This window comes from Periophthalmus magnuspinnatus, chromosome 7 (assembly GCF_009829125.3).
Source record: "Periophthalmus magnuspinnatus isolate fPerMag1 chromosome 7, fPerMag1.2.pri, whole genome shotgun sequence".
Lineage (NCBI taxonomy): Eukaryota > Metazoa > Chordata > Actinopteri > Gobiiformes > Gobiidae > Periophthalmus > Periophthalmus magnuspinnatus.
The window spans coordinates 25,957,008-25,977,570 of NC_047132.1; the positions used below are offsets into that span (position 1 = coordinate 25,957,008).

At 40.2% G+C, this 20,563-nt stretch overlaps 3 protein-coding genes across 4 annotated transcripts; 1 reads left to right on the forward strand and 2 right to left on the reverse strand.

Annotated features, from left to right (window-relative positions):
* The first annotated feature begins 106 nt into the window (after positions 1 to 106).
* Positions 107 to 4,140, forward strand: wnt1 (wingless-type MMTV integration site family, member 1). The gene is made up of 5 exons (XM_033970165.2): positions 107 to 637; positions 825 to 940; positions 1,868 to 2,121; positions 2,270 to 2,535; positions 2,613 to 4,140. Exons 2-5 carry the CDS (start codon positions 840 to 842, stop codon positions 3,102 to 3,104), a joined length of 1,113 nt encoding a protein of 370 aa, XP_033826056.1. The 5' UTR covers positions 107 to 637; positions 825 to 839; the 3' UTR covers positions 3,105 to 4,140.
* A 7,019-nt stretch (positions 4,141 to 11,159) lies between these two features.
* On the reverse strand, positions 11,160 to 16,975 carry ikzf4 (IKAROS family zinc finger 4). Of its 2 annotated transcripts, none has more exons than XM_055223159.1 (8): positions 16,774 to 16,975; positions 15,621 to 15,672; positions 15,458 to 15,556; positions 15,070 to 15,369; positions 14,827 to 14,994; positions 13,970 to 14,104; positions 13,744 to 13,875; positions 11,160 to 13,643 (listed from the first exon to the last, which is right to left on the reverse strand). In XM_055223159.1, exons 1-8 carry the CDS (start codon positions 16,894 to 16,896, stop codon positions 12,844 to 12,846), a joined length of 1,809 nt encoding a protein of 602 aa, XP_055079134.1. In that variant the 5' UTR covers positions 16,897 to 16,975; the 3' UTR covers positions 11,160 to 12,843. The 2 variants fall into 2 exon arrangements, with proteins under 2 accessions (XP_055079134.1, XP_055079133.1); XM_055223158.1 differs by having other exon boundaries at positions 13,952 to 14,104.
* A 328-nt stretch (positions 16,976 to 17,303) lies between these two features.
* Positions 17,304 to 19,886, reverse strand: dnajc22 (DnaJ (Hsp40) homolog, subfamily C, member 22). Its single transcript, XM_033969533.2, has 4 exons — positions 19,830 to 19,886; positions 18,800 to 19,406; positions 18,066 to 18,358; positions 17,304 to 17,691 (listed from the first exon to the last, which is right to left on the reverse strand). The coding sequence occupies exons 2-4, from the start codon at positions 19,344 to 19,346 to the stop codon at positions 17,515 to 17,517; spliced, it is 1,017 nt and encodes a 338-aa protein (XP_033825424.1). The 5' UTR covers positions 19,347 to 19,406; positions 19,830 to 19,886; the 3' UTR covers positions 17,304 to 17,514.
* Positions 19,887 to 20,563: the final 677 nt, after the last annotated feature.

Sequence of the window (20,563 nt, forward strand, 5' to 3'; positions counted from 1 at the left end):
ATGCGGTTAGGGAGTAGGCTAATCCAACCACCGGGCAAAAAGGGCAGTTTTAGATACTCATATTTGTACCGTGACAGAAGAAACTACAACGCACAAAACGGGCGTGCCTACAGCATCTGTGGCAGAGTGCGCTCCCAGACGCTTCTCTTAAGGAAGAACTCCCCAGCATCATATAGGGAAGAGTGATGTGATGGCCGTGAGATTCCACAAGTCTATGCGCAACTTCAAGGATTGTCCTACTTTTTTCTTTCTCTTTTTAAGACCATGTTGTGTTTCCTTATTCATTGTGCACCCTATGAAGAGCATTAACTATCCCTCCCTCCAATCCTATTGAAAAGGCTCGGAAAAAACAGAGGGAGATGAGAGCAGCAAATCCCTTTTTTATTCCCCTCGTAGCGCTCAATAAGAGAAGAATGTGTTGCCTATCAGTCACCGAGGGGATCAAGTCTTCGGGACTGTCCCACGCGTTCAATGCGCTGTGCAGAGCATCACTAAGCGAGACACAGTGAGGAGGGCAGCAGCAGCAGTAGCATCCTGCCTGGACACTTGCCGACATTTAACATCCTGTCTCCTCTCCATACTCAAATCACTAAAGTCTGTGCGTCTTTACCTCATCTTTACGGAAGAACTGCGCTTGGTGAGTTTGTACATTATGCCACCATCTCCAATTTAGAGGATGATTAACAATCGGTGCATCAGTCGTTTGTGATAACTTTTGATTAGATTTATTTTAGTATTGATCTACTCATGTCTTATTATATTTTTTTCATGTGCGTATTGTAGAATTTGCAACATGTTGCATTAAACCTCTCGTTTGCGAGCAGTGAGGAGTGGACGCAATGAAGAGCCTGGTGCTGCTGCTGAGTGTCAAAGCGGCTTGCATCCTGCTCGTGTCCTCGCTCTCGGGCACTGGGGCCGTCAACAACAGTGGCCGGTGGTGGTGAGTAGAGATACCGAAGGATGCACTCACTTATCAGGATTTATTGTAACCCCCGGAGACGCGCTCAGTGCTTCATTTGACTTTGTACTGTTCTCGCGGCTCGAAATAATGTGTTGGTTTTGGCACTCGTTACATAAAAGCCACCACATGATTTTAAGGCATGTGGCTTCAGCTGTGGAGTTTTTTTGTTTTTGTTTTTTGTTTTTTTTTCTCTTCACGTGAACCATTGCTGTTGTTTAGGGAGCTTAAAATATCTGCACATGCATTATTTTGATTGGGAAAAATAAACACCAATTATGCGTTAATAAATGATTCTTACTTTAAAGCTACTTGTTTATAATTATATATAGGCTATATTGACTAGACTACATGATTACCAAATGTTTTGGTAGTCTAATTCTGCAGCATTTTGAGCTTAAACGCTGTTTAAAACTACATCAAAGAAAGTAGATGAAGCAACAGTTTTGTAATAAGCAGCGGGCGTCTACAACGCCTCTAGGCCTTGCTTGTTGTTGAGGTGATCTCTATTAAGGCCATCCATTCATTAGGCCTATGCCTTTTGTCATAACAAGGCCATGACGCACAGTGGATTATATTATATGCATACATTTACAGTGAAATGGGGGATTAAATATAGCATTTGGTTAAATGACACTTATTTAAAAATAAAAAGGAAAAAAAACCAACAACCTAGGCCTACTAATTTCAGGCTGTAGTGCCAACTGTGATGTTATTACTGCACAATTATACAGCTGTATTCTTCAAGTTTATTATAGGTATATTTGTTAGATTTAGTCAAGATAAAGTTGTTTTATGTTTGTCTTTGGCCTAATAATAATATATATTTTTTGTTTTCTTTTACTGTCCCAAAATAAGCAGTTCAATGAAGTTCAGATTCTGAACAGATTTTCCTTATGTTGTGTCCAGGGGGATTGTCAATGTGGCTTCATCTTCCAACCTGCTCACTAACTCCAAGAACGTACAGTTGGTCTTAGACCCCAGCCTGGCTTTGCTGAGTCGACGCCAGCGGCGACTGATTCGGCAGAATCCTGGCATCTTACACTCCATTGCTGCTGGGCTGCACACTGCCATAAAAGAGTGCAAGTGGCAATTCCGCAACCGCCGCTGGAACTGCCCGACCACCCACAGCCCGGCAATATTTGGCAAAATTGTCAACCGTGGTGAGCCACTGTTATCAGGGGATATTTGGATGATTTGGGATGGCATGATCAATAGCCAATACAAAATATGAATACTGTTATCATTTAACAATATAATAGTGTTTATATAAAGAAGTTTGAAATGTTAACTGAAGGTATGTTTCTTCAGGTTGCCGGGAAACTGCATTTGTATTTGCCATTACAAGTGCAGGGGTGACCCATGCTGTGGCCCGCTCCTGCTCAGAGGGGGCCATAGAGTCATGTACGTGTGACTATCGTCGCAGAGGTCCTGGGGGGCCAGACTGGCACTGGGGAGGCTGCAGTGACAATGTGGACTTCGGCCGCATGTTCACACGAGAGTTTGTGGACTCAAGTGAGAAAGGCCGGGACCTCCGCTACCTCACCAACCTCCACAACAACGAAGCGGGCAGATTGGTGGGTACATATCGAGCAAAGACTGGCAAAATTATTTAACTGACCTTCACAAAAAGTAATGTTTTTTTTTCATGCAGACAGTGTCATCAGAGATGCATCAGGAGTGTAAATGCCATGGCATGTCAGGTTCTTGTACTGTGCGTACCTGCTGGATGCGCCTGCCCAACTTTCGCACAGTGGGAGACTTCTTAAAGGATCGCTTTGACGGGGCATCCAGAGTAGTTTATGGCAACAAGGGGAGCAACAGAGCCTCTCACAGAGCTGACCCACGACATTTGGAACCTGAAAACTCAGCTCATAAAGCTCCTTCTGCCATGGACTTGGTGTACTTTGAGAAATCTCCAAATTTCTGTTCCTATAATGGGAAGACTGGCACTCTGGGCACCTCTGGAAGAACATGCAACAGCTCCTCTCCTGGTCTAGATGGCTGTGAGCTTCTGTGCTGTGGCCGTGGATATAAGTCTCGGACAGAGAGTGTGACAGAGCGTTGCCACTGCACTTTTCACTGGTGCTGTCACGTCAGCTGCCTCAACTGCACCAGTACACGGACATTACACCAGTGTTTATGATTTCGATTCTCTTTTTTATCAACTACTAAGATCATCTTAATAGTTAAATGTGTGGTGGACTGCCATGGCCTCTAATGTACTTAAATAAGGAATTTATGGCACAAAACTATAAACAGGGTATCAAAATGTTGTAGGTGCTTTAACGCCACCTTGGTGCTTCACATTAATATGAGGGTATTTCAAGACAACATTTATGATCCATATCAAGGGGACATTCTCCACTCGTCCCTTGTTTACACTGTGGATAAATGAGAATGGCGTAAACAGAGGTTTATGTGGTCCAGAATTGATTGCTGTACCCAGGTAGAACTGCAGCCTCTCCCACGTCGGCCAAAGACTGGACACAATGTTTTACAGATGTTTCTGTGGCCACAGAGCCACAAACATGTTCTCATAAACTGGTGAAGTCGTCTAACAAGAGGACAGATAGTTAAGAAAATTCAGGTTTTGTTTTCTTTAGCTGAAGCTTGGCTCCTTAAGTATATCTACCAAGGGACACCCTTTGTCCACACTTGTATTCTTAGGCATAGGAGACAGCCCAAACTCTTACAATTTCCTCACCACTTTGGTCCTGTGTGTTTAGATTTCTCTGGAGCTGAATACACCTTAACTCCTTATGGTCCCTCAAACTTACCACATGATGATCTTGTTGTTACCCAACTGGAAACAGAAACTGCCAAGAAAAACTGAAATTTAGACATAACCAGAAATCTTACTGAGGCTGAGTTTGAATGTATTATCAACACACTGAATATGATGACACAAAGGGCTAGTTTGGCAAATCTCAGGCAAAATAAATAATGAATTGTCAGCAGCCTTCAACATCAGCCCTATTGTCACTATCAAGTGTAATGTAAGAGGATTGAGTACACTGATTTCGATTTAGCATGTAGCAAATGGCTCAACCAAAAATATATTAATTATGAGTATGAACAAAAAGAACCAAAATACTGTAAATATTAAAATATAAATGTATTTATAATGGTGTCATGCGCAAGATGGGTAACATGCGCCATAATAACTGTGTAAATCAGGCATTAATTGAATCAGTTTTTTTAAAGTCCAACATTAACTTGTACTCTGTAATGTATGTGGTCATGCACTGAATATCTACTTTTTAAATGTGTAAATAAATACAAAATATTTATTTCTGTAGGAAGGTATAAAAATGATTTAGAAATGTAGACTTCCTTTTGTATTAAATAATAGAACAATAAAGTTTATATTTTCAATTAACCAGTGTGGACAGATGCTAAAAGATGACAAAGCCCAGTATACATTGTGTGTTTGGGAAAGTTTAGACAACCATCCAAGTGAACATATAAGCCTGTCCCTGGGTGTCCTTTGCCTAATCCTATTACTTAGTCTAAAGCAGCCCTTTTCTGCAGCTCACAAAACATTTCTGCATCTGTGGCCCCAACCACAGAGACTACTTATCCAGCCACAACCCCCTACTTTATACAGTATACATTTACAGCACTTGGAAGCAGAGACTCATTTGCCCAACACTGACAAGAAATCATATTTAGCCGTCAAGACTGACCACCGCTGTGCATAAAGTTTTCATTGTTGTCCTAAAACTGAGTTGATAATTCAAGATTCAGTTCAAGTGTATTGTGTAGGTGAATTACAAACAATTCCAACTTGTAATTAAGTACTTTTTTTGTTATTTTTTACGTACAACATATTTGTTATTTTTACATTACAAATCAAACCAATCAAAGACTCATTGTGCATACACGTCCCAAACTTTTATAAATTTGTTGGAAGATGCATGATCTGGTGTAAATGACAAAGTAATTTATCATTCCTGCATGAGACTACCTTACTAAGAATTTGTCTTATCAAGTTATCATAATTGTCTTATATTGTAAGGCATATTGAAAACATTATTGAATAGTGTACTAGAAGCAGTTTTACATAAATGTCTGCACCCTGACAAAAAAACTGACAAAAATTGCCAGACAGCTTAAATGTCGAGGAAGACAAGAGTTCAAATCCCATGCGTGAGAGTGGAGTGGGACAGTGGCTGCAGGCTGTGTAGGGGGCACAGCCTGTGGGAGTGCTAAGGAGTCAGTGATAATTAGCTCAATTAGTGACAAAGGCAGTGTAATAAATACCGACTTAGTGTCTGGGTCCCTGCTGGCCTCTCCCTGCGCGGCCTGCGATATGGCCCTGGCCTGACGGACAATTCATTAAACTGACAAAATACCCCACCGTCCAGGCGTGACGCAGCGAGTTAGCCCCCTACAGGCCTGGCTCATTGTTCTAATTGTCTGGGCTGGAGTCACTTTGTGGACACCTCCCCTCCACACACCCCGTCTTCACACCCTGCCTTCAGAGCGCCCATGGAGTTAATGCTCCTACCTCAGCCTGTAAGTAGGTGATCGGCAGGTTTGGAAAGACAGCAGCAAGAGTATCTTGGGGTGGGGTAGCTGGTGGGGGGACACGGTGGGATTAGCGAATGGAGGTTGCCTGGGAGTGCTGGGAGCAGCGCCGATAGGAATGTAGGAGAGATGAGTCCTGAAGCTCGGATGCGGGACAAAGCGAGAGTTAATAAGGAAAGATTGAAGGGGCTGGCGACAATGGGCCGCCACCCGAGTCGAGATGAAATTGCTTCCGAGGATTATTGGTAGAGTGTGTGAGCGTCACACTCTTTGTGTTATGAATGTGTGTTTGGTTGGGCATTTGTGGGTTTGTTGGTGTGTAAGCTGGGGCAGGGGGAGCACTGGATTGATGGCAACCCCTCTGGTTGGGGAGCAGGGGACTTTGAGGAGGCTAACCGGCTGTTCCCACAGTCTGTTCTCCTGAAGCCACCTTTGACACACGGGGCTGCCAGGCGGCAAGCAGGCAACGTGGAGACAGGGGTACAAACAAAAACAAAACCTCTTTACAAAATTCATTTTCTGAACAGGAGCAAAGGAGAAAGCATGTTGGGTATGAGAGGAAAAGACAAAGGGAGGAGAACATACAGTGACAGGCAGAGACCAAAACAAATGATCTGTCAGAGCACAACAAAGACACTTCTGCTGCACATTTTTGCATCATTGATTTCACTATATAGAACATTTTAAATTGTTTGTCTAAAAAGGTTGATTAAATAAATAAGAATGAATTCAACTCCATATCATTATTATTTATTACTTAAACACACACACAGACAGAACACCACTGGAATCATATAACCTCAAATACTTACATTAAGTGAACCAATGTTTGGTTTTTCATTAACTCCACTGGAAGGAAGACATGAGTGTGTGAGCATATTTGTACATATGTGACTTTTTTGCACATTCCCAACTCAGTGTGCGCCCGCGCAGTGTGTCCGTGTGTGTGGGTGAGTGGATAGCAGCTGGGAGGCAGACAGTGTCCAGAAGAATCGTCCCCTAGCAACTGACCTTTACGGCAGATGGCAACTCCGGAGTAACAGCCACCCAGCATCACAAAGGGCCAGGCCTCCTAACAACTCCATCACTTCATCATCCACGGGCCTGCAATGACCTGTCAGACCAGAGACAAGTAAAGTCATAATTATGGAAATGGCCACTAACTAGTAAAGCAGCGGCTAAAGTTTACAAGGGGCTTTAGCAGTGTTTTAAGATGTTTTTTTCCTGTTCCGTACCAACATTACAATGAGGAGACATATTTCTCCCGATATATATTGATAAGGGATGACATGATATAAAATTTTAAGTTTCCTTGCCAAGAAGGACTGTTTAAAGACAGGGAATGCCCTATGACAGTTATCCAACTGCTTGTTTCCTGAGAATGTTGGTCAATGGTTATTGACCGAGAACTGAGTCACTGTTTGATTTTCTAACTTTCTGTTGGTTCAACAACCGTCGACAGCTGTTGTGATTTTGGACTCTACAGAAATCAATTGAATTGAATTAAACAAAAAACTTCAAGTATACACTGTGGCGTACAACGTTATACAATAGGGTCAATATGACTAATATTGATATTGTGGCATTTTGTTTTCATAATCTAAAAAATAAAACTGATTATATTCTGTTTCAGATAAATATATTTTGTTATTATTTTTACAGAGGTCAAAAGTTCATCCCCACAAAGAGCTACATCTCATTGGGTCTAACCTGATTTTAATAGAGCTTAACAAAAGTTCATATGTGAACGTTACAATTTGGTTAAACATTACAGGCCACAACAGTAAGACAAAGATTGGATATTGGTGTCCAGACCATCTCTGTAATAGCTTCAGAATCTCTGTTTCACACATCTGAAAATCACCTTATTGCATACCCATGGCTATGTGAAAACAATTTTAACAATGGGATCTTATTAAAAGAGGTGAAAGATTGAAAAACAGTGTAAAATTGAAAACAAGAACTCACTGATACATTTAGCCACTGTAAGAGTACTCTGCCCAAGGTCTTTTCACAACTCACTCACAGATCTGACTTTATAAAGAGATGACAGGAGGGCAGAAACCAGTCCAGACAATTCCAAACCACTGCTTTTCGGTGTTCCGGTTTTCAGCACACTATTGTGAATCAGGGTGTGGATAGACCGCTTTAGCACTTAGAGCTGAGAGTCTGGTGTCTGTGGTCAGGCTCAGTGGTGCCCCTGTCCAGCACAAAGATGAAGCCATGTAGTTGAGGTATGACAGATTGAACTTCATCAAATATACAAGTTTTTGGTATAACGCTGGCAGGCTCACAGTGGGTTAGACCTATGTATTTGTTCACTCTTTAAGAATTAATTCAAATTGATGGAAGCCCAAGAATGTATTATTATCAATATTATTCGATCACTTCACCATTATCGCAAGTAATAAATCACCTTTGTCAAAATAGGGTAATATTTCTTGGCCAGTAAGAGCAATGCAAATAGATATTTGAATGGCTTATATAAAAGAGTTAGTTGTTCCTATAAACCATCTGTGAGGCTAACATACTAAACACTGCCTGTTCAACTAAATGAAATACAGGCAATAAAATAATTATGCCATATAGTGGGAACTACAGGTTCTCACAGCAGTTAAAAGATAGATAGGGTAGAGCAGGTCAACATTTGAGTACACTGCAGCAATGTTCAATGAAGACACACAATATATAGATTTGTATTACAATTTAGAGTTTCTAAGCAACTGGACAACAGACAGTCTTCAGTTGCAGTTGGTTTTACACAAACAAAATTCAGCACTATAGATTTGCATGGACCTTTTCGTTTTTCAGTAATCATATCAAATAATGGTCTGTTATGGCTCGCATGTTTCTCACATCACATTAGGCATGTTCTTTTGTGCTGGATTATATTCAATTCAGATTGAATTGAATATAATCTGCTTTAAAAAAAAAAGTTATTGTTCTTCCATTTGGGATTATATCAGTGTCATCTTTGCAATAATCTTCCTCTGTAGGCAAAACAGCATTTTGGTAATTTGCAGTAATAGTTTTATTAAAATATTAATTAATATTAATAAATTAAGATCTTAAAAATATATAGAACAAAACTGTATCTGAAATTACAGATGGAAATATCACAGTAAGGTTTGCTGTAAATATGCAACGCCACCATGGGATATTCATCTGTTGTGTGTTGCTAAAGAGAGGAAGATAGATCTGATGTTGGTTTTAATTATGAGCTGTATTGTACAGCAGCCATGGGTGAGTGCTCAGCACTGACACAGAGATACAGGAATGTTTCTCTGATGCACTTTAGGATCAGAGTGGTTTAACAGAGTGGGACTATGACACATTCTTTGGTCACTGGATGTGACGGAGACAGGCATCATTGTTCAGATGTTGGTTCATAACTCCAAACAAAGACTGTACACAAAGCTCATCTAATTCATCTTACTGCAACTTTGGAAACCAAGATGCCACAACATTCACTCATCTTTGGCAGCCTGGTGAGATAGGACTACTTCCACAGCCAATGGATACAGCTTATGTGGTCACAGAAATTATCCACCCAATATGTTATATTTTTGGGAAGTGACAAAAGTAAATTTCACTTTCATAAGGAATGTATGACTGTGCATGTTTGTCTGTGCACACAAAAGCTTTTCCTCTGCAGCTCCATCCACATTATCCAGGGCATGTGGCTGCCAAAGCCTGTAAAGAAGACATTTCTGTTGGCATCTGTTTTTAAAGGCAGTGACACAGGGGACAGCCAACCACAGGAGCCACATATCTCCGAATCTACATGCATTCTGAGGATTGCTTGCATAACAGAGACGCCCAACTCTCTATTCTCCCTCTCTCTTTCTCCTCTCCTCTCTTCCAAACACACGTTTTTTTCTTTCTTTTTACCACTCACACATGCAATATTGGTTCCACCCTTCGTTGTTTGAATGCAATATACGCACCCACTTCATTTTAGCATCCTAAAACTGCAATATTAAAATTATTATAGTGGGTGTGATTTTCTGACTACCATACAACCATAGCTGTTATTATTTCACTATCCCCATAAACAAAATTAAAATAGTGTAGTGCTCAATTAAGATTACCAATACTGGTTTTACTTTAAACCTCATAAGGCCATGAGTAACACCAGACTAGAGGTCTCCTCTACAATTCATTGTCATTTCAGTTTATCCCTATTTGCCATCCTCACATTCTTGTATAATTGAAATGTCACAAAGACTGAGACAATTAACAACATATGGGAAGAGTAGAGTAGCTAAACAGTGGCTGTGTGTGAGCCAGTCTGAGACACACGCAACTTGTAACCATTCTTTGCTCCTATAGTTTCTTCAGATGTACTTTGGTATGTAAACAAGTAATTTAGTTTGGCTTCATCTGGTTCAATTTTAAATTATATTGAGGTGGTACAGATGTGAATTAAAACTATTTGTAATCAGAGGCAAAAATCTATGTCAGGTGGATAAAACATGATTTGTCCAACATGTCTGGCACACTGTTTCCATGCTGGGTAACAGGCTATGAGGGCTAGATTGTTTGTGAAAGCATGGGAGTTAAAGTTCATGGGCATTACTGTCTCAAAGCTAAAAGACCAGATACTTTTCAACTCGGCTTTTATTTGACCTGCTTTGTGGTTCCTTTGGCGCCATCTGTTGGTCTTGTCTTCTTTTAGCACCAATAAGTCCAAGTAGTAACTGTGGAGCCAAATGTTTAAACATGTTAAAATGTTGAAACAATATACAAAATTATAAACAGGCTATAAAAAAAAGAAACGTGGTAGACTACAATTAGCCTACCTATGCTAAAAACAACAGATACACAGCATATCTTTGGGACTTTGTAAACTATACTAATTCCTGGTTGTCAAAGCTTAGTTTATTTAAGATTTTCAACAACTTACGCATTCATTAAGCGAAGACAGAACACTAAAATATTATGGATGTGCAGGCCCCACTCAGAAGAACACATGGCAGGCACAGTGATGGATACTTCTATGTGTGTGTAACCACAGCGCCTCGAACGGTTCTGGTATAGTGCGCCCCCTGTCGGTTTACATGATCCAACACAACAAGGCTCACTGCAGTACACTGACTGACTACTAAATTCTGAACTGAGGGGGACTATACAAATACAATGTGCAATAAGTGTGCACATTGTATTTGTATAGCCCCCACCCAATGGAGAAAAACATACCAACACTTATTCAAACGTGATTCGAGTTTGAAATTACCCGGACAGACCACACGGGGGCGGTAGAATGCCTGCTTAATAAACAAAAGAAAAGCTAGCAAAAATAACTATATTTTGTGTTATGTTTTGCGTTGTTTCGCCAATGTTAACATATTATTTTACATTTACTGAGTGGGCTGTGTGCAGTCAATGATGGATGCCAGGCTGTGGACTAACCAACATGGAAAAATCTGCCAAATATAAAGGTAAAATTGTAAAGTTAGGTAAAATTACTGTGGTTTGACTTAAAATCCAACCAGCGCTGTTGCCAGGTTACCACACTGTCCTATAACGTTAACTGTCCTATTTCCGTTAAAGTAGCCTACATACACGTTTTTGTTTCAAATTGCTAGCCTATAAAGTCTGTTTCTAACTTCTAGATTGGGCCTTAACTTTATTCTTAAGCAGTCTGAACAAAACGCAAAGAAATCGCTTAGCAAACATTACTTTATTGACAGTAAAAAGTTTCCAGAATATTGAGGGGCACGTTTGTAACTGCAATTACATCTTGGAAAGCAACATGACTTTGAAATTATGAGGCAGTACATCTTACTTTGAGGTAAAGTGTTTTGTCATGTTACATCATTCACAAAATATTGAATAACACTAAAAGTCCACACAAGAAGACAAAAATCCATGCCTCATTTTCCACTGTCCGAAATAACTTCACATTTTAAAAAGAATTCACAGATCAAGTAAAAGCATTATATGACAGGCACACATGCTACACTCATTCACCCAGTCTCTACTTATCAAACCAAGTGCATTTCTTATTTTCTCAAAACAGTTTCAAGTACATTTTGCCTGCAAGTAAAATAAACCAAGTAAAACTATGAAGCAGCAAACCCACAAAAACACATAAGAATACTGAGTTTGGTCTCATTCATTTTCCCAATAGAAACATCACCGGATAACTCACCATACGGTAGCAATAAGGTATTTGGGTGCTTTAAAGAAGCAGGAGGTAACATTTTATGGATATGAGGAATATGCTGGAAAAGATTTGGAATATAGCTGATGCAAATACACCAAGGCTGAAACAAAACACTATATAACCACAAAGAGTAACCCAGTAGACTGAAGTTGTTTTTTAATTGTTTTTGAGGAGAATTCATAATCCACCTTTTTGCCATTAATTAAAAACCCTCTTTTCAAGGTTAACAGTAGCTGTGTTTAGATTGCCAGACCAGTGCACCAGAAGCGACTTTGTCAAAAATGCAGTGGTGTAGCACTTTGTTTCATCAGTTATTATCCACATGCTGCATTTGATCTGCAGTACAACTAAGTAAAATACCATCAAGTGCTTTAGCAAAAATGGATTTATCAGCAGGGAACCTAAAAGTGTAGGGTAATATAGCACCCTGGCTGTGTCAGCCAAGCTCTGTACACTCTCCAACTCAGGTCTGATCTGCACCAGTTCTCTAAGGCCCATTTTAGCATTCAAAACATACTCAAGTGTAAGCCCTGAACCCTCATTTGAATTTTTAAGACAACAACTTTGAGACCACTTTTCCACCATTTCCTGTCTCATACATGTGCAACTGCAAAATCCTCAGATCAGAGGTCAATTCTCTCTGCTGAACCCCACTGTAAACAATATACAACAGCTCACTGTTGTAGAAGTTAAGGCAACCCAATTCTGTGCTTTGTCTATGACAAAGGCTCCTACAAGACCCAGAGGCACAAAGCTCTCAGTGCATATAAAGCTTACCTGACTCTCAACAAACTTAACCTTTTATGCTGCACAGTAGTGAGGGCAATTTAAGTGTACCCTTTAGTTCCTAGAATTTACTGTACATGCCACTTGTGCTCAAAACCTGTTCACTACTTGCTCAGAAAACATGGCTCGGCAAGACATCAAAGCACCGCGCCTCCCTCAGTCTAATACATCTAGAGGAAATCCCCTAAAAAGGCACTTTTGAAGCAAATGAGTTTTATCAGGTGATTCGATATGGGAGTGCAATCCTAAATTTGATTCCACATTCTTTTTAAAAGGTGCAATAAAAAGATCCAATATTTAGGTTGAGTTACCATAAAAGTTTGCTAACAATACATATTTAAAGCCACTATCCTGGTGCAGAGCAAACGTGAGCCAACAACAGTACTGTCTTCCGCCCTCAACCCACCTGGTGCTCTCCTCGGCTGATGTGTGAGGAGAACTCATAGCGGTCATGGCTGCGATGGCCACAGATGTTACACTCAAAAGGCTGGCGGAAACCGTGACAGCCCATGTGAATAGTGAACATGACGTGGTCCAGGAAGAGGATGCGGCAGTGGCGGCAGTGGAAGGAGCGCACTGGCCGACCCTCTCTGTCTAACACCTGCATGGTCTCCCTGGAGGAGAGGGGTGAGAGAGCGCTCCTCTTTACTGACGCAGGGGGGGCGGGGCTGGCTTTCACCCACATGGTGTCCACATCTTTGGCCTTGCTAGGGCTGGAAGTGGGGTGGCTGCGGGGCAGGGGGGCATTGTGGTAGTGGAGGTGGTGGTTGTTAGAGGTACTTGTGGGTCCTGTAGCCCTTGTGCTCTGCTCCTCTGCTGTACTCTCTGTGTCTGTGGAGTCAGGACAGCCGTTGGGTGAGGTGGTAAGGCTATGAGCTGAGGGCTGGTCGTCCTGGCTTTCACCTGGATCTCTACCTGTTAAACAGAAAGTCAGTCCACTTCCTGCATGGGCCCTTGGGCCCTGAGGAATTAAGTTGTTATTTAAGGAGCCGATAACCGACAGATAGCTGGGATAGGGTTGGGATTGTGTCGAGGGCTCATGGTTTTCTTCTTTGCTTCTTGTGCTTTGCAGGAGGGACCCACTCATCCCTACAGAGTCCTGCCCAGAGTGAGTGCTCAAGAGTTCCCCCTCCTTCTCAGAGCCCGAGGACAGTTCATAAGGTGCGTCAGGTAGGTCTAGATGCATGTGCTTTTCACCTTTCATGGGAAGATGCAAAAAAGTTTATTTTTTCCATCTCTGCTCAATAAACATAGCTGATTATACTGTTATAATCTTTAAAATATGGAAAAATCATACCCAAAAACTTTTGTGGTGTTGATCGTTTGCGCTTAGTCAAACTAATTGACAGTCTTTCTGCAAACTGAATTTTATCATTGGACGGTTGAAGCACTGTCTTGGTTATGGTTTCCACATTTACTGATTTGTCTTCTAAAAAAGAGCAGATTGTAGCTTTATCTCATACATAATTTTGTAATAATAACATTAGACAATGGGACAGTCTAACCATGTGTTGTGTGTGTACCCCCTGCTGCCTGATTGTCCAAACTCTTCAAATAATTATGGCAGCGCTCCAGATGTTCCTCCAGTGTGCTCTGTTGTTTGTAGCTGCGACTACAATAGCTGCACTTAAAAGGTTTTCCCACAGTCGGAGAAGACACTGCATAAGAAAATATATACAGCACATAGAAAGTACTGTATGACAATGCATATACATACTTCTGTTTGCGGGTATATCGAAAAATTAACAACCGCAACACTTCATTCGGAAAATGAACTGACGTCAACTGATTACAGTTAACTAGAAATATTTCTCAGGCATGCGGAGAGTTACCAAACCTGTGAGCACCTGTCAATATTTTTTAACAAAAGGATTTCCTGTTTTCAGAACCATTAAATGTCATTTCTCAAGTGCTCAGCATTCTGGTAAACAATATCACCCATTTCCTTTTGCCCTCAGGCCCTCTTCACTATCTTTTAGGTCTTTTCAAATATAAGTTTTCACTCTTAACTTTAGTAGTTCCAATGCTAGATTGTCGTTTGTGTACAATGATCATGACTAAACAAATTTAGACAATTTAGACTTCCCATGATAATAAAAAAAAATACAAAAACCTCTACAAAATAGAAACAAACTCTTCATTTTAGCGCTTTTAAATTCTGTTGATCTCTCATTAAAATAAATTTAAATTTCTACATGATCAGTATACAAAAAAATAGGGACCAAGGGTCTTCAAAATGGGCCTGAAGGTTAGCAACATGTGAGCCATAATTTCAGTAAGACCAAAAACTTTACTTCCTTCACCCTGTTATTTAATACACTTTCTCAAAAGAACAGCTTTTTGAGCTGTATTATTGTATTATCATTATTATTGTATTTACCTGCGTGAGTGCGTAAATGCCCTGCCAGGGCATCTCTCCGGCGGCAGGCATAGTTGCAAATTGGACATTTGAAAGGCTTTTCTCCTGAATGTAATTTAATGTGCCGTAACAGGTTACCCTTTTGAGTGAATGAGGCCCCACACTGGGTACACTGGAATGGTCTTTCACCTACAGTGATATTTACAGTTTTAAAAATCATTATTTATTTGAAGGAAATTGTAACATTTGTGTTTCTCCTCTCACCTGTGTGACTGCGCTTGTGTACCATGAGCACATTTGGTCCAATGCAGATCATGCCACACACCTCACACTGGAGTTTACCATTGGGTAATCGGATAGGTCCGGGAGAAGCGGCATTGGAACTAGCCATTTCACTATACACACTGACTTTGTCTCGTCTAGACAGAGGGTACTCTGCACCTCCCTCGTCTAAGGGATCCCCTCTATCATTCAGTGTATCGTCCTTCACTGCCTCGGTGTTCTCGGGCTGAGGAGCACATGGTGACTCATCATCACTGCACAGCTCAACTTTAATGGAGTTTGCTGCATTGAAAAAAAACACAAGAATAAAATAAACACACATATGCTAAAGACAATGAAGCACAATCATTATTAAATTACTACTACTAACTAAGTGAATGCTGAGGGGATGACTTCTGACTGTTGGGAGACTTTGAAGTGCCCTGCTGCCCACCATAAAAGTCCTGCTCAGTTGACTCTCCTCCATTGCCTGAAGCACAAAAAGTATTGAATTATTAAAGGAAATGAACTAACACAAATAGTTTTAATTATACCTGCATATGTTCGTCCATTGCAGTCATCAGCATTCATTCTCTCACCAGACTTCTGTAAATAAGTATAATAAAACTGTAAGATATAAGCGCTAAAATGGTTTCTTGAATAGAGAAATTTCTCTTGATAGAAACCTTGAAATGAAACCTATACCACAAACTCTTTCTATAATGAAGATTAAAGGAGGAGTTTTGAGGGAGGATGTCTTTAATTAATGCCTGCCCTACTGCAACAGTAGAGAAGAAGAAGAAAGCCCTACAGACGACATTTGTTAAAAAAAGAAATATGCCATATATTTCTATTAACATTTCTACTTAGGATTAGTATGCCCATTATGACTTTTCTACGGGGTCGGAGGGGAAAAAAGTGTTTGCTGCCGATGAGCCATTGCGAATAAAACAGAGTGCGAGGAGCGCCATGCACACAGCCGGCAGTTTAGAGTTATGTCACCTACTTGGAAATGTATTGAGCGACATTTGGAGCTCAGACATTGGCCTTTTGTATGATGATGAGGTGTAAATAGTCAAAGCATCTTTCATTTGCATTACGCTGCATCTTTTGCTCAAATGGATGACAACAGTGGATAGGCTACTGGAGAAGGGGTATAGGCGGAGACAACTCATCGCAGGGAAATGAATATCTCGGCATTGGCCGCGCATGGAGAGCAACAGGCACTGATGCAGCGGGAGACGCGCCAGTCACACCAGGGCACGGCGATTAAACAAGGACGCACCGCGGCAACACCTGCTTGACAACCGTCCCCACACAACGCACACCAATAAAGACAGCAACACACTCAGATGTCCTCTTCCGTTGTGTTTTAGTGGCTACCGGTTTAGCCATTAGTCAAATATGCAGTCTTAGGGCATTGTATATTAGCTCAAAGGCAGTCGAGAGGACAAAATGGCACAGTGGCCATTGGTCGGAGAGTTGCGACGGTCCAAATTGTCCGCATGAACACCGCTGTCAGCGACATCGAGGACGTCAAACTGGCCTGAGCTGTACAGTGTTTCTCATGAGCCGTTGCTATGGCACCCGACCACACGACAAATGGCATTCAGCCTCAACTATTCAAAAACATGCCGTACTTTCACATAAAACTGGATGGATGTTCTTACCAAGCTATTATATAGAGTCCACGAGCCTCTGTCTTACCTGGCGACCGATTGCTGTTTTTCTCTCTAATTGTCTGGATAGCTGTTTGTTTTCCCAGGCGACGACAGCATCTCCGGGATTTTTTGTACCTGGGAATCCCTTCAAAACAACTTCCGGGCCCATGCTGGGATGTATACAGACCTAATGATTGTACAACAGAGCTCCTGATGCACGGATCGCCGAATGCATCGATGCATGTCATTTGAGGTCACAGGTGATGTGTGATTATGGGACATGAGAATGTTTTGTTATAACACTAACGCTACATGTGTAAATTACAGTAGTAGGTTGTGGGTTGTGGGTTAACGTGTTGTTGGTTGGTTCCTGGTTGTGCATGTGTCTGTTTCGTAGCCTCTGAGCAATAATTCAGAAAAGGGCCATATAGGCTAAGTCAAGTAAGATATCCACTTCTGGAAATGCTGCACAGAAAGAGGTTATCTGATGCTTTTTCACTCAAGATGGAGTAAGTGGTTTGGGGGTCATTTAATTGAATATAACCTGTACTAAATACAATCACAAAGTTTATTTTTACTTGTTTATTGAATCTGCCTAGGCAATAATAAAGAACAATATAATGATGATAAACAAACCATTACAGTGCCACAAGATGGCAGCAAACTTGTTTATACCTGTAAAAATGAAGACAATGCAATAATAGGATAACAGCTGGACTTATTACTATGTAATAGAGCTATACAATTTATTTGATTTAGATTTTTTGCAGTTAAATAAGGAATGCAACTATCTAAATTTGCGGGGTTTGTGACGCCTCAACAAGAGTTGATAAGCCTCGTGGATGTTCACAAACATGGATTCAGCCTCCTTGCTTGGGTTGTGATCTGGGTGCCATGTCTTAACCAGCTCTCTATAACTCCGAGTTATGTCTTCTAGTGTGGCTTCCTCTTTTAGTGACAGTATCTACAAAAAATTAAAAATAAATAAAAATGAATGAAGTGGTATTACATAACATAATTTGATCATACATACAGACACAATTGAAAACTTAAACTAAAACTACATTAAAGCAAAATACTTTTTAGAACTAAATAAAAATGTTAGTTTTCTTTCTTTTGTGTGCTAGCATCAGACAAAGGAACAATTTAAATTATTCCAATTAAAATCCTTATTTTAGTAATTTCTGTTAGAGATTAGTTCTGTGCTAAAACGTGAGGTGACTTTTTAAGATAAATTAATATAAAAATGAACAAGTCTAAATACTGCATGTGGTGCCGTGTGGAGATCAATGTATATTTTCAGCCTCTACTGAGAAAGTACAAGTGACATTTCCTGACCTTTAACGCTTCTCTTTCTTCCTCTGTGTATTCTTTTAGCAGTATTTCCAGCACCCTCCTCCAGGCCTCGTCATAGTACCCTCCTCCAGTCATTGCACACAGAATCCTGTATGGCATCAGAAGAATGTACTCCAGCACATTTCTGAGCCAAGGTAAGAACCAGAACATATCCAGAAGTGCTGATAGACAGTCCGACAAGTAGTATAGTGTAGCTGTGGTGTTGTGGAAAATACCATAGCCCACGGGAGCAGAGAAGGCCAGCCATGCTAACCCAAGGTAGTAAAGACGGGGTACTTAAAGAGAGAAAAGATTATTATAAAGTGTTGTAATACCTTTTGAGTAGATATTAAAAGTTAAAAAGCATGTTAGGGTTGTGAAAAGAATAAAAAAAATCAGATACTAATTGATACTAAAGCTAGCACTGATACTACATACTCAATTGATCAAAATATGACCTTTCCTTAAGAGTTTTTGAATGATCTTCACCTCATCAGATCTAGTATGAGATCCCATGGTAACATTAAGTTAGTACTATTTTTTTGAACATCAAGTTTGTTTCTTAATGTTGAAATCAAGTGAGATTTTAGCATTGTGACAACAGTAAAGCATGTTGCAATAAACTATTCAAGTACGCTTCATTATATAGTTATTAACAATATATGTACTAACAATTAACTTATTACTGATAATCTCTGCAGTCAACAAAATGCACAGAATGTGAGGGGTCATCTTACCTAGGTCTTGCTTGGGCTGTGTTGGTTTATATTTTCGATTCTTTGAAGCAGTGACACTTGCAGCCACACTAACAGGGACAAGTGATAGTGTGCTGCCATAGAAAATAGGGGAGGTTATTAAACATGTTGTCAAAGTTTTTTTAAAGTCTGATGTTTGCTGACCCACTGAAGACACCAGGTGTACTCCAGCACCCACAGACAAGGGAAGAATTAGTAGGTAGAAAAAGCTGAGAGTATTAAGTGCAAGCAGAGCCACTGTACCAAAGTAGATCCCAACACACACCTGTCCAGCAAATCTGACAGGGCCTATTGGTGGGAGGGTCAGTGGATGATGTTGGTGATGTTTTTTCAATCTCTCTGTGTCTCGATTGGCCTCGGCAACATATGAAGGAATACGTATAAACTCTCTGACCCAGCCCAGGCCAAATCCTCCCAGGGTGACCATCCATAACAATGCATGGCTGTCTCTTTGTAAATATATGTGGTGAAGTCCCAGTGGCCCACCAAGAGCCCATAGTGCATAGGCCACCGTCACACTCTTAGGCATTCTCTGGATTGAATTAATTATGAGTGTAAAATATATGACATCCTTTGCATCTCTTCAGACCTGCAACAGAAACACATGCAAAATCATTTTAAAATGATGATAAAATGGTCATTGATAATGTTTAGTTCTAATTAGATAAAATATTACTTTCGTTGCTCTTACAATAGTTATGGTCCCTTGGCAGAGCACAAGGACCAAGGATCATATTAAATGTATTATATTGTGGTGATCCAAATAACCTTGACATCTCCTCACAGTGTTATTCTTTTTCAGAACATTTCAGACAGTTTAGAAATATCAACTTGTTTATATATCTAAGCACGCTGCGCTGATTTATCAGAAAACAGCATTATATGGTCACATTGCACAAATATTAGATCAGATAAGCTATTTACCATATATAGATACCAACAATCACCAAGACATAATTCATTTGAAGCAAAAATTACATTCAGTTTCAGAGAGAGGTCTAGGATCACTTACTGTGCACATTATTACATTCCAGTCAACTCCATTAAGTTAGTTTTGTTGCAGGTTGTCGCAACTCTTGTTGGACTTTGGATTAAGAGTGAGAGGTGATTGGTCATCTGAGGTAACACAACACAACTCGTAATAATGTGGACTCAAGTCTTGACTGTTTTAATAGAAATGTGCAGATATATGCTTAAGTAAACAAAATCTGCCCTTTTTATATTTCATATAATAATTGCATGATTTGTTTATTTATTCAAAATACATACATGAAAACGTAAAATCAACCAATAGATGTCACTGTTTACGTGTCAAAGGCCTATACAGCATACTGTATTTTAGATCTACTTTGACTTTTTTTTTTTTTTAATATGGATTCACAGTTCATATTATTTTAAATAACAAAAGTAAATCTAGCAGGTTATAAGGGTATTGTTGTTATACCTTGCTATTAAATATTAACTTTCCTCAACTGTTATGGAATATTTATATTCCATTATTTGCCTGAATACTAAAGTCTGTGCCCACAAGACAATCATTGGCCATATACTCTAATCCGCATCAATATTTGCTGCTTATTTAGAGTCTCTACGCCTACAGTAATAACATCCATTAAATCAACCACATCATCCGGGTTTAATGGAACACTCATTAATTATAATAGTGACAATTAAGATGATTGACAGCTACCTGCATCCAACGCCCGGCCCAGTTTCCTTTTAGCCCCGCCCCCTTTGTACCCCTCC